The 19582-nt window shown below is 36.5% G+C and overlaps 1 protein-coding gene across 5 annotated transcripts in view; it reads right to left on the minus strand.

Annotated features, from left to right (window-relative positions):
• The window catches only part of GAS2 (growth arrest specific 2), a 104250-nt gene that overhangs the window by 29223 nt on the left and 55445 nt on the right, over positions 1 to 19582 (minus strand). For 4 of the 5 annotated variants that reach the window (XM_067296239.1, XM_067296240.1, XM_013959495.2 and 1 more), the window contains exons 6-7: positions 18915 to 19059; positions 14790 to 14897 (exon numbers count right to left, since the gene is read on the minus strand). In XM_067296239.1, coding sequence (XP_067152340.1) covers positions 14790 to 14897; positions 18915 to 19059 — 253 coding nt within the window. Of the gene's footprint in view, positions 1 to 13880; positions 14008 to 14789; positions 14898 to 18914; positions 19060 to 19582 lie in introns of all 5 variants that reach the window. The other variant, XR_010884115.1, reaches the window with a different exon arrangement.

A 19582-nucleotide genomic window follows, 5' to 3' on the forward strand; every position in this document is an offset into this window, starting at 1 on the left:
CACAGAATTCTGAAAGCCACTGTAGTTTTAGACCTTAGAAACAACAGTGTATTGAAACTTAAAATGCATACATTTTGCAGAGAAGGCTTTGCAGGCCAGCCAGGATTTTCCCTATCTTCTTCGTAACAGATCTGTGTTTTATGTGTATACACAGAAAAGGAATAAATCATAGTATTGGCTATGGCCTGACATTATAGGGTTATTTGTTTTTACTTCTCGTTGTAAATTGGCTTGGAGTATACTTTTAGATATTAATTTTACTTCCCACTTGCTGATCTCATTGGCCTTCTACATTTTTTTGTGTGTTTCAACAGGGAACAGACTGGAAATGCACTTGATAGAACATAGAAAATTGACACCGTTCTAATCATGCCAAAAGAGAGAAACTGACCTTATTTACAGGTCAAAATTACAACATGTTGGCATTTAATAGGCTGCTGTACTGCCAGAAATACTTAAGCAGCCCAAAGTTAACAAACATGTTGCACTTTTTTAATTTTTGCTGTTTCCCCATACACAGCAAAATTAAACAGGACAATTAAAGATGGTCTAATAAAAGTTTGTTTAAAAAAAATTGCTGATATGATAGGAGTTTAGCAACAAGATTAGTGAATATCTGTTTTTGTTTACAGAATTAAAATTTTACCTGACAGAAAAGGAATGATTTCAAAAAGCTGAAGAAATCTGTCTGAAACTTTTATAGTAACAAACAAACAAAAAAAAAGATGCTTATGTTCACTTTATGTTTACAGTTGACTAATTAAAATGTGCCAGAGTTGTACATCACCTCCCCTACTTCCTTGATAAACCTCAGCTAGCTTTCAGAGTATCAGATCAGGAATACAGGTAATCCGGATGGATTTATGCTGGCTTCTACTTTTGTTTGCATGTAAGTATCCCTTATAGAATCACTTATTTCATGTTTTTAATAGTGAATATAACTGACCTATTTTAAAGTTATAAAACTTTTAATGGTATTATTCCTTTCTTGTAAGCCCACCTCAACTGCCTGCTGGTCCCAGATCATAATACTATAGGATGTCAGCATCATCCATCTTAATTAGTTGGAAAGCATACACTATAATGCAGAAAAATAATAAAAAAATTTTTTTGAAGGAGTTTATTGTGGACTTTACCTGACTTACTCTGCATCTGGCTTTTGGGTGTCCAGGGAATCAAATGATTCCTTTTAGTTCTCCATGCAGTCTTACTAAGGGTCAGCTTCCTCCAAACACCCTTCCCCATGACTCTCTCACTAAGATTCTCATTCCTGTGATTTAAAACAAGATTTAAATATACCTGCACAAAAAAAAGAAAAGAAAAGAAAAGAAAAGAAACACAGAAAGACTAGGAAAACATGAATAATTTTGTAGGATTGTCCAAAAAGGTAATACAGTCAGAAGCATTATAAATCAGACCCACAGTAAGTCAGCCAGTTTCCACAGAATTACTGACTGCTTTTGTTTGATGGTAAAAAAAAAAAAAAAAAAAAAAAAAAACTTGCCCAATACAGTGAAGATGGATGAAGAAATGAAATGATACAGATCATTGCCTTGATGAACAGATAAGAAAAAAATATGAAAAGAAGTGGCAGCAAGATAAATTCAGGATTTTTAAATACTATCATATAGTTAAAAGCATTCATTTTACTTTTCTTAACAGTATTCAAATATCATTATTAACTACAGTGGGTGAAACTAACTGACCTATAAAAATTTAATTGGTTGGGAAACAGGATAGCTAATGGTAAAAGGTTTCTTGGGTCCAACATGGAAAGAGAAAGATTGAGTGGTAACAATAATAACAACTACAGTTTTAAACTTTTTTTAATATGTTCCCTTAAAGACAGCAAGTTGAGAGATTTTGGAACATGAAGCTTTACCGTAAACAATATGAGCTAACTTGACTTCAAATGTCTTCCACTGAAAGCAGTATGTTGCACCAAAATGATATCAAAATATTTAAAGTATCTGTGGAGGCTTCACAAAATTTGACAATAGAAATTCTTATTTTGTGACTCAGTATTTACAAGATTCTCTACGTGGTCTATTAACATGCCACACTTAAAATAATGTTTGTGTAAGGGCACTGGGAAACGGTCAGTTACTAAGATAAAAGGCCTTGGCCATATTTCCAACCACCCGCTGTGGTAGACTTTGGGCCTCAGTGTCGTACCAGAATCATTTGCACAAGCACATCTATTTAAAAGCTTTCTTGCTCTAACGGAGAGGACTCCACATTGTGTTTGGAATCTGAAGCTGACACTCAGGCTTGTGGAGATCAGGAATTCTGCCTGGGGTCACCTCTGACACCTCTATCGCTTTCAAACAAATAAAAATTCAGAGAAAGAAAAGGTGTCAGACTGGGGCCTGCTGGGGTAAAACAAAAATGAGGTAGAAAATATCTATCTTTCTATCACAAAAAGCACAAGTAGTTTAACACCTGTACAACTTAGAGTGAGGCACAAAACCACTTATATCTAGAAAATCTTTGAGATTGTTGTGTCTTCCTTCAAATGATGGAGTCATTTTTTATGGTCATGCATTTCCCAAATAAACAAGTATCCTTATGAGTACACAATTACTTTTAACTTTACATGAATGTAATTAAATTTAAGATTGCCACATAACTGTGTTTAAGATGATATTATGAGAAAAGCCAGACTGCCAAAGGCTTTTTGTAGTAAATCCAGCAGAAGCAGCAGCTCCTTCTATCTATTTTCTAGTGACAGAATTTAAAGGAAGATCTGCCTGCAAATTAAAAACTTCCCTCATGTTATTTTAGTGTTGTTTATGAAAGCAATTACCACCTGATAATCAACGATAAATGGCTTGTTTAGGACAATGGTTCTGGCACTCTCTCAGCTTTTCAGAAAGTACAAATGAGTTTGCATCTAGTTGTGTAGTCAAAAGACCTATTTTTAACAGCAAAATTTGAAATGATCAGACCAGCTCTGACTTCAGCATGTGTTTATCTAGATGGAGTGTTCATAAGAACTAAATAAGAATTTCAGTATTTGTTGCCATGATTGAAATGCTAATTTGATAAAATAGAATTTTAATAATCTAGTGTGCATCTTTTTTCTTAAGTTAAATCCATTCTGGAGGGTTAAAAAACAAAGCATGAGAGCATGCCATAAAACAGTCTCAATCAACTGACGCTGGTTTACAATTTGGGGAACACTCTGTATCTGGCCTTCAGGTTTACAGTTCCTGTTTTTGGAAAACACCTTTCAGATAAGCAGTTCAGTCTGGGATATCCCAAGTTTACTCATCTTTCCCAGAAGAAAATGTTTTTGTATTTAATACTTCCTTACAGCACCAGACTCTTGCTGTTTTGCTCTGGGTTTCTCAAATCAATGATAAAATAAAGAATATGAGATGCTCCTAGACTTCCAGTAAAACATGCAATATTTATCTTTTAAAAATTTCTAAATCAGTTTTACACAGATTAGGTCTTGATGAGATCTGCAAAACAAGCTGAATTTTGAAAACTGGTCCTAGAAATTTGTGCATTTACCATTTTTCATCAAAATATATGTGAAAATCTATTTTCACACACGTATGCCCCTCAATAAAATAGTTCTTTACTGCATGGTGAGTAATCACTTCTGGACTTAGATTAGGGAAACAGTGTTATTTTCAGAAAAAGATAAATAATGGCACTGGGTATTGGTTATAACAGAACTTAGCACCCAGTTTTAATTCCAAATTCTGCATTTGGAGAAGCTAGAAGTTTTATTCCTTAGCTTCTGTGGGCTACCACTGTCTTGAGTATTTATCTACCAATTTACATCTGTCTCCTTAAGTTGTAGGTTACTCTTTAGCATTCATGTGATGATAAATGAGCTTCTTAAAAAGGCAAAAGGACAGTAATTATTGTTTTTTAAATGTTGCATTACAAAAGGAATAAAACTATTTAGAAAATAACTCTTGTGAAAATTCATTAATTGATGCACAAAGTTTGGAATTGGATTTGGACTCATAAATGCTACTTCCAATGCCAAAAAGAAATTAAAGAAAAACCTCAGGAAATAAAATAAGGCTCAAATGTTGATCTTGATTGCGCATTTGCAATTTCTATTGATTTGAACAGGAGCCACGGAAGAATAATTCTGGCCCCATGTGAACTAGGGTAGTCACTTGCCTCAACTATTTCAATTTCTGGCATACAGAGAAATCATATATTCAAGAAGTAATAGTTTTTAACTGTTTTCTTTTTTTGGGGTGGTGGTGGCGGTGGTGGTGGTGGTGGTGCATCTTTTAATACTAAAACCAGTTTACTATGGTGTCATTTCATATTTCCCTAGCCACCTCCTTCACATTTCTCCACATGCTTTCAGCTAAATCTCATTTTATGTCCTTGAGATAAGAGGTGTTACTTATTAACATACAACAAAGAAATCGGGAAATGGAAGGACTGAATATAATTACTAGCCTGAGTTATTAACTTTATCTAAGGCAAAAAGGAGTATTAAAAAAAAAAGGTTAACTATGAGACCATTTTACTTTATCAACAGCAAATAACATGTATCAAGATGTAGCAATGCACTTAGAGAAGAACTAGAGACAAAAAGGACCTTAGGACTTCAGTGTGCATGATACAGTTTATACACAAAGTAGTCACAATCCTTTTTCCTGAAGAACTTCAAAACTATACAGAGAAAACAGTATTGTTATCTCTAACTTTATTTGAAAGTATTATAGCAGGAAAAGTAATATCCTTATATCTTTATAATCCTGAGAATTTTGCCACTGACTTCAGTGGGGAGACTAAGTTTTCCCTAAGTATGTGAAATACCTTGCCAACAACTTACAGCTTAAAGCAGGGTTAGCTATAAGGTCAGACCAAGCTACTCAGACTTTATCTATTTGGGTCTTGAAAAACTCCAAGGATGGAGATTGCACAGCCTCTCTGTGCAGCTTAACTGTCTTCATGAGGAACAAGCTCTTCCATACATGAGAAGAACAATTTTACTTGCAAGAAATAGTCAGCTGAAGTCAACAGGATTTCCTGGGTGAATATAAGTTTGCTATCAAGGGAGTAACATAAGGAAAGAACATGAATGAATGAAAGATGTCTTTGGACTCAACAGGAGGAAAAAAAACATTGGTTTTGCATTGATAAGAGTATGACAAAGTAAAAGAAATAAAGCAACCTTTTAAAATACAATTTAACATGTTCAAGTTATCTCAGGAACTGAAAAGGTCAAACCACATTGTATTAAATATTCCAAAGCTAAACCATGGCCAATTCAGTTCTTTGTAGAACCACCATTTTCCAGTCAAAATATAAAGCCCAGCTGGAAATTCTCATGTAAACTACATGTTCTTTAAGAACATTACCCTAATACTAAAGAATACTGCAACAGGCAGTAAAAATACATTTATGCCTAGGTCCCAAATGCCTATGGATAATCTCTTATGAAGAGTGTAGAAACTTTGGTTTAAAATAAATGAGGCTTATGTGGCATCAGTAATTTTTCTCAATGGTAGCATTATAATGAGTTATACTTACAGTATAAAAGTATTCCCTTGCAGTACACTGTACACAATGGAAATCACAGCTTAAAGAATCAGGTAAGTTTTTTAAATTCATGTAAGATACTAATCTTATAAAGCTACAGTGAAAGGTATTAACTTCCATTTACTGTATAAAATATTGCAGCGCAACCGTATAAAAGATAGATGTGCTACCTTCACTGTGTTCAGTATTGTTCACAGTAATGTCAAATGACACCTTTGCACCTCATCAACAGAAGCCAAGAGATTTAAATAAGAAACCCTCCTTAAAAAGAAACACCAGAAATATAGCATTCCCGGGTCTAATAGATCAGGCTTACTAATTCCAAACTGCAAACATTAACTGCTGTCTCATCCTTAATATGAAATAAATTGTTGTCTAATAAATGTAAAATGGATTCTTACAAGATGATTAATTTATGATGAAGCACAAGAGAACAACTGAACAAAAAGGAAATACTCTCCCCTATTAACACTTTCAGTATAAACTTATGGGACCCAACCTGTAGTTCTTAATAATAAGCAAAAAAGACTTTTCCATTTTGCAAAATATTTTTTGTACATAGACTACTGTTTGAATGGATCAGCTGTTCATCGAGGCTCTTAGATATGCAAAAGGCAATCCAATACCTTTCACATAAGCTGACAGTTGGGTCCGAGGGACAGCATTCCTCCACATCTTCACAAAAAAGAGAGGGAAAGGAGGAAAGGAGTTACATAATTTGGTCTGTTTTTGTATTCTCATCACCCCAAGGGGAAAGAAAAAAAGCCTGAAATAATGAAATCATCTATAATACTTAACATATTTATATAGCTAAGTTACCCACCTTTATTTACATTTTAAGTTTTAAGAAATTTTTTGTACTATCAGTTACTGCACAGACAGTACCGCTGACACACTGGCGTGCAGGCAGATTTTACTCTGCAATGTTCCCGCCAGCTGCCTCGGAGAGGGAACTGCAGCACCCAGGGAGGCCTCTCTCCGTCTTCAACTCTTACAGGCAGCGGCTGCATTTGGGGCTGCATCAAAGGGCTCCTAAGGCCTCTACCACAGCACTAAGGAAGTCAGTGGAGTCTTTGGGTGGTGCTTTCAAAGATATTGTGGAGGTATTTCAAAGATGTTATGGATGTAACTTCAGAATACTCTACCCTGTCATCTGGCTTTGAGCCTCCTCCTGAGGGAGTTTTGTCTTTCCACTGATACACAGGGAAGCTAATGTGATTATAACTTAACTCTAGGAGCCTAAATTATGAATACTTTGGTAGAAAGTTACCATAAGTGTAGTTTAGTCATTTCAAGGAGTAGGATGCGACACTGTGAAGATGTGTCATATCCTAGAAAAGCACAATATAATTTGCTAAAGATTTTTCAAATATCCAAATGGAGTTCTCATTAAGAAATATTCCACAGAGGGAGACACTGGGATTTAAAGAAGAGACAATATTTAACTGTATACAGAAGGAGGCAACTAAAGCAAACGGGTCTAAACTGGCAGGAAAAAGAACCAGGTTATGGAATAGCCTGTCAATGTCACTGAATCAGAATACTGCATCGGAGATGCACTCTGCCAGAAAGTTTTCAATCAAGTCTAATATGAACACCCTTTGAGTGAAGATAAAAAGTAATAATTACATCACTTTTCCATTAAAGTAGCATCTAAAGAATTTGACTTACACAGCTTTTGGTAAAGAAAAAGTTTATAACCAGCACTTTTACTTCAATATGCACTCCAAAATATACCTGATAAATGTAGGTTTTAGACACTAAGCTAACATGAATGGCCACATAAAAAAAAGTGTCAAGGGACAAACACAGGAAATGAAATCAAGGGGCGGGGGGGAAGAATTATTTAGTTTCTAACACTTTATGCATTTGGCTAAACCTCACTGAAAGTCTGTTAGCCATTTAATTTAACTAGAAATGTCAGGACTACCACAAGCCTTGCTTTTTTTCCAACCCAAATGCAAGGTTTAGTTCTTTGATGTATGTGTTAGAGAAGATACATATATTAGAGAGGATCAGTCAAAGAACTCTGTACACTCTTTCCCTCTAATGCACTCACACACTGTACCTGTTTTGCCCTCAACAGAAACACAGCATCATAAAATATAACATAAACAGAAAGATGTCTATGGGCTTCTGTTCTGTCAAGGTTGGTAGGCCTGGAAAGGAGGGGCTAAAGGCAGGAAGCAAAACAAACAAAAAAAACACACACAAAAAAAGCAAAAAGCAAAAGCCAGAGAAGCAGGAAGAAACAGGACAGAATATGTAACTATGAGAACAAGCATGCTGTAACTTAAGCCAAGGGGGAAAAAAAATGGGTCTGCCTAACATCTCTCAACAGATTAATGGCAAAGTAAAGAAGAAAACAGATTTCCTGACTGCCTGTTCTATAGTCAGCACTGGACTGCAGTTACCCCACTGACACATGTTCAGTCTCACTGTCTGTCCAAGACCTTTTTAGTGCTGTAAACTGAATTTTACTGGCCCTTTAAGGACTTTTTTTTTTTTTTAAACTACAAGACAGTTGAGAAGAATTCCTTATTCATTCTGTGCATGAGTAAAATTGAAATGCGTCAACTACTCAGTGAGGGTAAAGTAGTCGGAGAGGAATGGCACATGGTGAAGATGTGTCCAGCCACCTACTGCTGGAAGATTTCCAAAAAACTTTATGCAGGGGAAATAAATTAAGGCCAGACTATATACACGCATTTTGCAGTGTCTCTTGCAGCACAGCTAGAGCTGAGAATTAATATATTTGTCTAAAAAATGCTAGCAGACAGAGATTTGAAGCCAAAACAGGAGGCCAGTGACTGCCACTATCCTGTGGCCCAAGACGTGTTTTCAGAATTCACTTGCAAAAGTCTCTCTTTTCCCAGGTATCCTGCTATTTCTCCCATTCTGTTAGGGAGACCTCATTTCTTCCCATTAATAAGGAGAAACGAATCAAAAACAACCAAACAAAACAAAAGCAGAGTCTGTCCCCTGATCCACTAATGGATTTTGACATTTTGAGATCTCTCTGCTAGGTATTTGATATAGATGAATTTTCATGGAAGGAATTTCAGCAATAAAAAGGAGGGGCCTGGGAAAGACAACAACTGCTGCAGTCACCCTTAGAATAAAAAACAGAACAAAAGCCAGGTAAATGCTGCTGAAGAAAAACCCACACACATAAGCACACTGAACAAAATCTGTTAATAAAGCTTATGTATTTGGATCAGAAGAGCAGAACAATACAATTGAGTCATGAAAACGGTATAATCAATCTGCTTTCCATTTTCCTTTATTTCCACTACTTACCCAGCACATCATCCCTACCTGGATGGTTTGGAGTAGCATGTACTTATATATTTATACAAGTACATTTTTCTCACCATGAAGGGGCAGTAATATACACCAGATTGTTGTTTACAGAGTAATCATATATACACATTCACGCATTTTGATAGCAAATCCCAAAAGAAAATTTCTACACAGTTTCCATAGCAACCAAACAATGCCTTCCATTACCCAGGATTTAGAGGGAGCTAGTATTAAATATTTTATTATTACTACAATACAATAATGCTAAGTGGTATCAATGATTCAAAAACACAAGGTCCAAAATTGTAAGAGCAATTGCATGCTTATCATTTGGTCTGCCAGGTATAGAGGACCTATAAGTCATAAGAAGAATCATAGGTTTTAAAGTCAGGAACCATTATATCACTGACGTTCACTCCAGTGTCACAAAGACAACAAATTTTCACTGTGCAGAACCCAGTGATTAAGGGTATGGGCCTGCAGGAGAGAAGCTTGCTAGTCTGTGGAAAGCGTACATCCTTATGTTCATATCATATTAAGTGTAAGGTGGTTTGAAATAAGAGTATTTCTGTCACTGAAATTCAAAGCTTAAAAAATTACCTTTTTCTAAACTGACCTGGCCTGACTGACTTTCTTGCAATAAAATTCTCTGTTAATCTAAAAAAATTCTTTACTGCCTTCTGCAAGAAATAAGCACTTCCAACTCTGTGGCTCCACCTTCCAAGTTATAAAACATGCCTTTTTGTGCAATGGAAGTTTTCACATCTTGTTATTCTTTTTATTTTTAAAAACAGGTTTATTACTTCAATACTACTTTGAAAGATTGAGGCCTATCTGTTCCCTGTCACTAAACCTCTTAATGGCACAACAGTGGGATCCAATGAGTGAGTATGCAAATAATTGATTGTAGATGGCACACACAGATTTCATCTAAACTAATGTTCTTATCAGCAGACTTAAAAGGTCTCTCAATGTTTGCATGGATTTCCATTATTTATATTTTGCTTCTTCATGCTTTTTCATAAATGCATGAAGAAGGATTAAGAATTTTGATCTCAACTTTCAACCTTTTTCCATATGAAAAAATCATTATATTAATTTTAAAGTGACCATTCACTTGAGAAAATACTACTATATGAGAAAAGTTTTGAAGGACTCTCCCCCTTGGTTTGCTACTTATTTCAAAGTTTCTTTCCTTAATTAACTTCAGATTTCAGAATCAAAGCACAACTTTTGTGATTTTTGCAGGAATTCTGTGTTCCACCAGGTTTTTTTCTTTTATGTTGCTGTTTACTTGTTTTATATACAGATATAAATTAAAAGAGAGTTGGCCTTTTTTATTAAAAAAAAGAGAGAGATTGCAGAGCTAGAATAAGACAAAAACTTATTACAGGGATGATATTATTAAATACTTGTCTTTTTTTCAGTCATCCAAACCATCAGCTGCTAGGTATTAACTCCACTTTAAACTTAACTCTTACACTGTTCTATCACATAACATAATCATAGTATCATTAAAACTATTACTGATTTTCAGACATCATCTCTGTCAACAGGAGTCCTATATAGATCACTGGAAAAAGCCAATATCTCATAAAGACAAGGGTAAGTATATTCAGCCAACTTAAAACAATGGACAAACAGTAACATTTTCAATGTTCTACGTAACATGTATGTTTTAGAAGCAAACATGCCATTTCCAAAGAGATGTGGGCATCAACAGCCATATATTAAAAAACCAACACCCCCCCTCTTTGCCCCCCCACCCCCAAAACCATACTTATTAGGTAGGTAAGTGTCTCATAGAAGGGAAGGGCAGACCTTATCAACACAGATACTTAGTACCTCTTCTACTTTCTGGGCCAATTACGACTTTAGTAAATTTTACACTAATACCTAATACAATCAATGAAAAGCAGAATTAAGGACAAGAAGGTTGAACAAACTGTCATTTCAGAAATCAATTCTGTAATATTAGGCATCTGCAGTAAGATAAGTAAGGCAACTACAGCAGTGAGAGTCAAATCTTTACCATGTTAAAGTTTATTTGTTAGCTGTACTTTGATTTCAGCTGTTAAAACTATGGCCAACTCCAAACTCACTGTGCCTGCAGATGTAGCTGTTGTCTGAAAATGCTTGATAATCAATCATACTAGAAAGGAGTACTTCCACGTTATGAAAACCTGAAAGAAAGACCACACACTGAATGTGTCCATGACAGGAATAAGTCCTAGGCTTTCCCCCAGGCTTTCCTGCACAGGCAGAACACAGAAATCCTGAGCTCTCCAACACTGGAACAAGCCCTGAAATAAGCCTCCATAGAGACTTATTGTCTTTAAAAAATATTGCAGGTCTGGCTGTATGTTTTTTGACCAGCTATACCATTCATAAGTAACCATGTTCATCAATCAGTACAGAAGAAGTCGAGAAAAGGCCATCTCTAAGCATGTGAAGGATAAAAAGGTGATCGGAAGTAGTCAGCATGGATTCACAAAGGGGAAATCATGCTTAACCAATCCGATAGCCTTCTATGATGAAACGATTGCCTGGGTAGATAAGGGGAGAGCAGCGGATGTCATCCACCCTGACTTCAGTAAGGCTTTTAACACTGTCTCGTAAGCAAGTTCAGGAAGCGCAGGCTAGATGAGGGGACAGTGAGGTGGACTGAGAACTGGCTGAATGGCAGAGATCAGAGGGTTGTGATCAGTGGCACAAAGTCTGCAGCTAGCAGCATCCCCCAGGGGTCGATACTCGGTCCAGTACTGTTTAAATTATTCATCAATGACCTGGATGAAGGGACAGAGCGTACCTTTGCTGATGATACAAAACTGGGAGGAGTGTCTGATACACCAGAGGGCTGTGCTGCCATTCAGAGGGACCTGGACAGGCTGGAGAGATGGGCAGAGAAAAACCTCATGAAGTTCAACAAAGGCAAGTGCAGGGTCCTGCACCTGGGGAGGAATAACCCCATGCACCAGTACAGGCTGGGAGCTGATCTGCTGGGAAGCAGCTCTGAGGAGAAGGACCTAGGAGTCCTGATGGACAAGTTGACCATGAGCCAGCAATGCTCCCTTGTGGCCAAGAAGGCCAATGGTATCCTGGGGTGCATTAGGAAGAGCCTTACCAGCAGGTCAAGGGAGGTGATTCTCCCCCTCTACTCAGCCCTGGTGAGGCCACATCTGGAGTACTGCATCCAGTTCTGGGCTCCCCAGTACAAGAGAGACATGGAGCTACTGGAGTGAGTCTAGAAGAGGCCTACTAAAATGATGACGGGCTTGGAGCATCTCTCTTATGAGGAAAGGCTGAGAGAGCTGGGCCTGTTCAGCCTGGAGAAAAGAAGGCTGAGGGGGGATCTTATCAATGTGTATAAGTAGCTGAAGGGAGGGTGTAAAGAGGATGGGGCCAGACTCTTTTCAGGGGTGCCCAGCGACAGGATGCACGGCAAGAGGCACAAACTGAAACACAAGAAGTTCTATCTGAAGATGAGGAAAAATTTCTTTACTGGGAGGGATACTGAGCACTGGAACAAATTGCCCATAGATGTTGTGGAGTCTCTATTCTTGGAGATATTCAAAAACCGTCTGGACACGATCCTGGGCAACATGCTCTCGGTGATCTTCCTTGAGCAGAGGGGTTAGACTAGATGAGGACTTCTCCAGAGGTCCCTTCCAACCCCATCCATTCTGTGTGATTCTGTGATACAGAATTGATCTACAGAAATTAGTAAAAACTTTTATCTCAATTCAGCTGGAACAGGTTGGATTCTAAACAAGCAGACAATATCTGGTTGAGCAGCAATAACTTATAAGGTTATTCCAGAAATACCATCTCTGATCTTTTATTTCACAGGCAAGGCATAATTGATGACAATGTCCAGAAAAAACTTACTCTGCTGTATATAGGACACACAAGGTAGGAGGAACTCTCTCAGTAGCATCAGAAGGTACCAATTGATGAACAAAATTAAATGTCAGCTATGCATTCCTCTAATGCGTTTCCTCATAAGGAAGTGTTCAAAAGATTCCAAAGAAAGTCTAATAAATCTATTCATGTACCAAATAAAAATATGTAGAACGAAGGGTGAAAACTTACTGCAATCCAGTGGAGTGTTTCATAATGAGATTCTAATTAACCAAAACCAAGGACAACTGTCTTAAAACCTAGGAATATGTGCTTGCTCCCATTGAAGTTAATGGCAAATTTCCTTTGATATCAAGGCTGTAAGAAAGATCTGCAATACTGTAGTTTAAAGTCTAATCTATATTACTGTTATATTTTTTGGCACAATTCTACTTGGAATGCAGTAGTGTGATATGAAAAGGGTATTTTGTTTGCAAACTTGGAATGAAATCTGACTTGGACTAGATTGCATAATAAAGAAGCCAGCAAAAAAGAATTTGACGTTCACCATTCTGGTAGGAAAAAAACAAAACAAAACAAAAAACAACCTTATTTTATCCAAACTGGAAGATTTTAAGTGCTTTGATATTTGTTATTTGAAATTAAAAACAAAAGGAAGAAAACAGAAGTGTTAAACTGTGCCAGATTACTAAACACCCATTTAGTACAAGAATGTTTTAAATGTGCAGCTGAAAAGCTGCACCTACTTTCTGTTTAGAATCTAACTTGGAGTTTTCATGAAATGAACAAACAACAAAATTACCACAAATGATAAACAGAAATGAAGATATGGGACCTTTGGTTAATGAACATTAACTACTTCTTCAAAGTGGTTCGAAGCTACTAGGTTCAATATCCTCCGAATACTGCAGAATTAAAAAGAAGTTTCACCGGCTATAAAACAGAAAAGCTACTAATCCTTTATATTAGCTTGTTAAATCTCAGACTATTTGTGACAAATCCTATATTTCTTCTTCCTTCAGAGCTACTGTTGAATTAATTGAAAGTTTTCAATCCCTATTCAGCACAGTACTTAAACATGTTCTCAATTTTATACACAAGGGACTACCTAAACGTTTATCTAAATTTGACTTCAGTGGAACTTAAGCATAGGTTTATAACAGAGCGAGCACTCCGGTGTTTTACTCAACTGGGAACTTGACTTCTACAGTTGGGATGGACTCCCTTTGACTTCTGCTGTTCTCATAACAAGAGCTAAATCCTCAGTTTTATCGCATCAGAGTTGTATGCCTTTAGGAAAATAAGGATAACAGTTCTCTGGAGAGCAAGAGATATAATTTTATCAGAATGGCACGCATGGAAAGAAAATTGGAAAATGGAAAGAAGCATAACATGAATTAAATTCTAGCCTTACTATTACAAAATCAGATGATTAGAATATTTTCACATTATCACTGTAAGCATACATACAAAAGATTAAGAGGATCAAAATGAAGTTTGGATAGTATCTTTGTGCTAAATTTAGCCAGATAATAATGTTAGCAAATATTTATATTAACAGTTAACTTTGTGGTATGAGAATTTATGTACTACATATGAAATCTACACATGCAACACTGAAATATCTGAAATATCTGTTAATCAAATGAAGTACTATGGACATTATGGTTTTGCTCATCCTCCCTTAGCAATATGTCTTAGTTATGACTTGGCAACTCAGTGATCATGAAGTCTTTGATCTCTTTCCTGACCCATCAAATGTCAATGCAAAGTGGGAGGATGGCTATTATGATGAAGTGGATGTTCTTTCAAATAGGACTGAGAGGAAGCCATCATTACAATTTCTGAAGATTTTTGGTTGTCATTGATCAAAGACAGAGCAAATTCAATGACTTAGAGTTAGGAAGATCTACCACATGCTATTAATTCCTTGGGCCAGTTAACCCACTGTGGTTTCTTTATTCCCTGACAGTGTCATAAAACTGAGTCAGTGCTGGTTAAAAGGAAGCACTTTCTCCTATTAATCAGTGATATCATTTCCAAAGGAGAAGGAAGCAGATACTAGCAATTCTCTATAAAGTACAAAATAAAACCTTTACCCTAATAAAGAGAATCTTCTCTCCAACTCTGTATCTTCCTTGTGAAAGGCGCTCCACACAGAATTTATTAGGGCATTTACAAGGTGGATCTTCAGAAATGTGCTTAACCTGAAAAATCAAAAAAACTGTTATAGAAACTAAGGTAACATATCCACAGCAAAATATTCAAGAAGATATTTGCCGTAATGTGATATTGCTAAATCTTCATTGTTGATGCTTTTTAACTTTAACCTTTCTTTCAACTTCAACATTTTTAATAGTTTGCCCTTGAATGATTTTTTTTTTTTTGGGGGGGGGGGGAGGTGAAGAGGGGGAGGGGGAGATACTACTCTGTATACCACTGCTTCAAAGGGAAAATTGTAGACGCTTCACTCAGGCCAAAATTCTGTTGAATTTCATAAGAGTTTTGCATGAACTATGAATGAAGAAAACCTGAATGAGGACTCAGGATTTGGCTCATCTTGCATAGATCTGAATGCCACATATATATATTAAATGGGCTTCAGAGGGTAAAAAGGCTTCTTTACTTCTTTGGAAACTCTGAGAAAGGAAAAAAATCCAGCAATGCTTCACCGTCTTTTCAGGTTATTCACTGGCCAAGCATATCTAGTGTAACCTCAGAATACACACAGTCCTATAGATCACTGTGCAAGGGAACTTTTGCATCAGCACCCTCTGTCTCTCAGAAGGGTCAGTACAAATTGCTTGTGCAAATCCTTCAGGATTTGGACCAAATTTAGCCAGACTCAATAACTGGCCATACTTGAAATATAACCTATATTCAATTAATTCAATTAAAGAAAATGCTAACATTAAATACTCTTGCATGCTCAGTTCCTTAAAACTAGATATATTTAAAATGGAACAAGTATGCCAGTGTTTTAAACTATTTCTGAAATCCTAGACTGTGGGGTTTCCAATGTCAAAAAGGAGTTCCCAGTTGTGAAGAGGCAAAATAGAGATGAGCATCACACAGGTCAACATGAAATTTGCCCTGTTTAACAGAGAAAAGTAGCCAGCCAGTAGTTTGTCAGTCTGAGTTCAGTGTCAAGCTTTTGTACTCAGTATTTTATGAGGAAACAGCCAAGGTGACAGAGTGCTAGGTATGGCTGACAGACAAAAAGAAAGCGTCACAACAATATTTTCCCTTCTAAATATATATATAGTAGATGTAGAAGTAATTCTGCTTATTGATAAAAGGCCACGTCCAGTACCTTCACTTTGCTCCTTGCACCTTAATAAAAGTATACAGAGAATACTGTGACACGATCACGGCCCAAGTTAATTTCACTGTCATTCAGAAGGGTTGTAAGGACAAAAATGCAATTAAAGATTCATGCCCATGTGCCCAGCCTCTGCCAGTCAACTCCATGCCAAGACACTCCCCAGTATTGCTGCTATCCTTTGATGACCTTCAGCTTAGGGAACTAGTATGATAAAGCGTAATTTAAAGGAGGCTATCAATGCCAAACCTGAACACAGCACCCCAACAATAAGGGTCAAGAAAAGACAGATGAAAACTACTTTTTGTCAGCTGCATCAGCTTGACTGCAGCCTCTTGTGAAAATTTAGACTTATGTGCTACCAAGGGCGTTAATGTTTAGTAAATGTATATCCTGAACTTTTAGGTGATCTAGAAGTAGCGCAGCCATCAATGCCAAAGAGCAGATTTGTTTGAGCAAACGCTCATTTGACATTCAAGTTGCACTTCTGTTAAGGAACGATGACAAGTACAACATTTTCACATACTCCACTTTTCTTCAGTGGGAACTGACTTAGTATGTTGGTGGCAAACAACATAAAAAGCTGGAGGAACTTCCTAAAGGTTTTGTCCACTTCAGGTAATATTCCAAAGACCTTTTCAGATACAGTTTGTAAACCAAGGCCCCGTAAAAAACAGACTGAGGACTGGGAAAAAATATTCTCAGAACAGCTAACAGATGAAAGTCTTAAACTGTTTTAGGGAAGAAAAACGAAAAATGGGGCAAAGCTATGGAACTAATAGATATTTTCGTTGTCTTGAATATTAAGAAGTAGGAATGATTTTCAGATCTGCTGTTAATAGAAAGCTTTGATATGTTAAATAAAGTGGAAAGAAGTTAAAAATTAACCAAAATTACTCTTTCTATACTACACACGGGGGGAAAGATGCTTTCAAAACTAGCTCTCAATTGATATAAAGGCTTTCAAATTATTTCTGAAATGATTCACTGTTGTTATCTAAATAACTTTATAACCTTGTGGATTAATAGTTGGTAATAAGCCTTCACTTTTTTTTAAATAAGATGGGTTATCTTTGTGAAAAATATTTCATTTTAAAATTAAACTTAGCAGAGGGACTGTGCAGGCATCTGACCCACAAAATTGATTCTCCACTATCAGATGAATGGTCCTTAATTTGAATGTATTGAATTATTTTAAGATGAATTATTCCAGTGATTCCTATGAAGAAATGGGTGAGAGTTAGGCCCAGTTTCTGGAGAATCAGACTATTTAGACAGTCAGTGTATAATAGAAATAACTTCAATGAAAACAGCAGATGATGACTTAAATCCAGTATAGGTTGCTGAGGATGCAAAAGGTGCATTCCTATGTCTCTTGGAATACAGTATAAAGTCCTCTAAAAGCAAACTTCATCTATCTGGCAATGGCCTTCTGAGTGTTCCCTGATAATCAGGGATTTCTGACATAATATCCTATGGTAGTTATCACTTCTGGAGTCACTGCTGAAATTTGAAGCCAAGAGATGAGCAATGTGAAAAATGCCATAGTAACTCCATCTATAAGGGTTCATCGAAGCATGCAAAAACCCAGAGTAGCAGGGCCTAACTGGTTCAAGGTTGTTTTGCACTGTGTGAGCAAAATAGAGCCATTTCAGTGCTGCAGAGAATGAAAGCCAACAGATTTATAATGGTGTAAAACAGAGGATAATGAGGCCTTCACTGCTGATCCTGCTGTTGAGGCTTCCATTACCTTACTATCCCAAAGGACACAGAAGTATTATTGAGTGGAATTTGGAAATCAAATAAGGAAGCAGAGCGAAGAAGTATATCCCATTTTATTTCGTGTCTGCAGTATATGAGTACTGCTGCTATTTTATGTTGTGAGTGTCTGGGGCAGTGAGGGTCAGGAATCTAGCTGGATGAAATCCATTCTGTTTCTATTCCTATTGCTTTCTAAATTAAAGGAGGTGGTTGGAGACAACCTTCATACTCTCCACTCCTTTCCTGCAAGATACACAATCACATCCCTCCTTCCACACATAACCTTTCTTTCTCTGTTCTCTTAAAGCATGAATAAGTGCTTCTGGAAATTTGAGGAAGAAATACAAAATGTAAGAAAAGTTAAATGTAATTATTTGCATCAAATAATAAAAAGTTTTTCAATGAAATGACCAAACATTATATTCCATCTGCTTATAGTAACAAAAAAGTGGCACACGGATTTTTCAAGAAGTGCTTTGTAACTCCCAGGTGGCACATCTACCATGTAATATAGCAGTTACTATAGTAACTGCTTCTTTTCATGGAATATGTTTGTACTTTTCAAGTTTAACCTCTTCGTGGTCTCAAAATGTATCCTTTTCATCTGAATCCAGCTGTTTCAAATGAACTCCTCTAGGGTTTGTAACAGAAATGAGCAAAGAGTTTAATGAAATTCAAAGCAAGATACTTTCTTGCTAACAATGAGAAAAAAATGCTGGATTTTTACAGTGTGAGAAACATGCAGAACTGCAGCATAAAAATCAGGCTGAGATAACTTAGAAGTGTTTGTTAACAATTTGTACAAGTCATTATGGGCCAAATCTCATAACCCTGATTCAGTTTTCTCAGACATAACACCAAGTGGGAGCTGATGAATAAGATCTGAACAAAAAAAAGAAAATGGAGTAATAAGAAGGAACTTGGCCCTAAGCACAAAGCTAGGCTAAACTGCACATCTCCTACACAATGCTACATTTTTTCCAAACTTCAGGCATAAATAATTGTGGTCAAAAATAAATTAACTCTAGCAGCCTGCAAATCTCTAAATACAGTGAGATGTTAATCTCAGGCTTCTGTGTGCTTTGCAAGTAAGTGCATACCAGAATGGATCAGAGAAGGAGAAGCTTCCCCACACACTTACAGCATCATCCAACAGTTTCCCTGTGCTCTTTTTCCCAGGAGACTTTGTTGGTGAGGGTGAAGGAGATGGAAGGGGGGCTGAAAGTGTTTCCTCTTGTTCAATCTCTTTTTCCAACTTTATTAATCCAGGAGGCTCCACCCCAAACCTTTTGAAAACATGCAAACAAATTACTAGTCCTTATAAAGTATTTCATACTTTAACACAAAATGGTGGATAGAATTTATGCTTTCTATATTGCACTATTGTGCAATAACAAATTCCTAAGTACATTAATAAAGGAGTACAAAATATATCAGTCATTGATGCCATCATTCTCAATTAATACAAAGAATGAAACTAAATGGCATCTCTCAGTTAATCAAATTCACAGTAAATGTAGTTTTTATTCAGCTTCTCTGTCTGTATCATAACCTACATATTAGTGAATGAATAACTTATGAACAACAAAGGCCTCAAAAATTGCTTTATCATGTAGATATGATTCAAGTTCAGCACATTAGCATTTTTATTTTAGAATACCGTTTCACATTACTTGATGTCTTATACCTTCTTGCTCACAGTTTTCAAAGAAATCCACATGGAAAGGGATTAAAGATCCAAGATTATCCTGGGCACGGGTATTGCACCCAATTTACAGAAAAATAAATAGAGACATTTAAGGCCAATAT

The sequence above is a fragment of the Apteryx mantelli genome, chromosome 4, assembly GCF_036417845.1.
Source record: "Apteryx mantelli isolate bAptMan1 chromosome 4, bAptMan1.hap1, whole genome shotgun sequence".
Classification (NCBI taxonomy): domain Eukaryota; kingdom Metazoa; phylum Chordata; class Aves; order Apterygiformes; family Apterygidae; genus Apteryx; species Apteryx mantelli.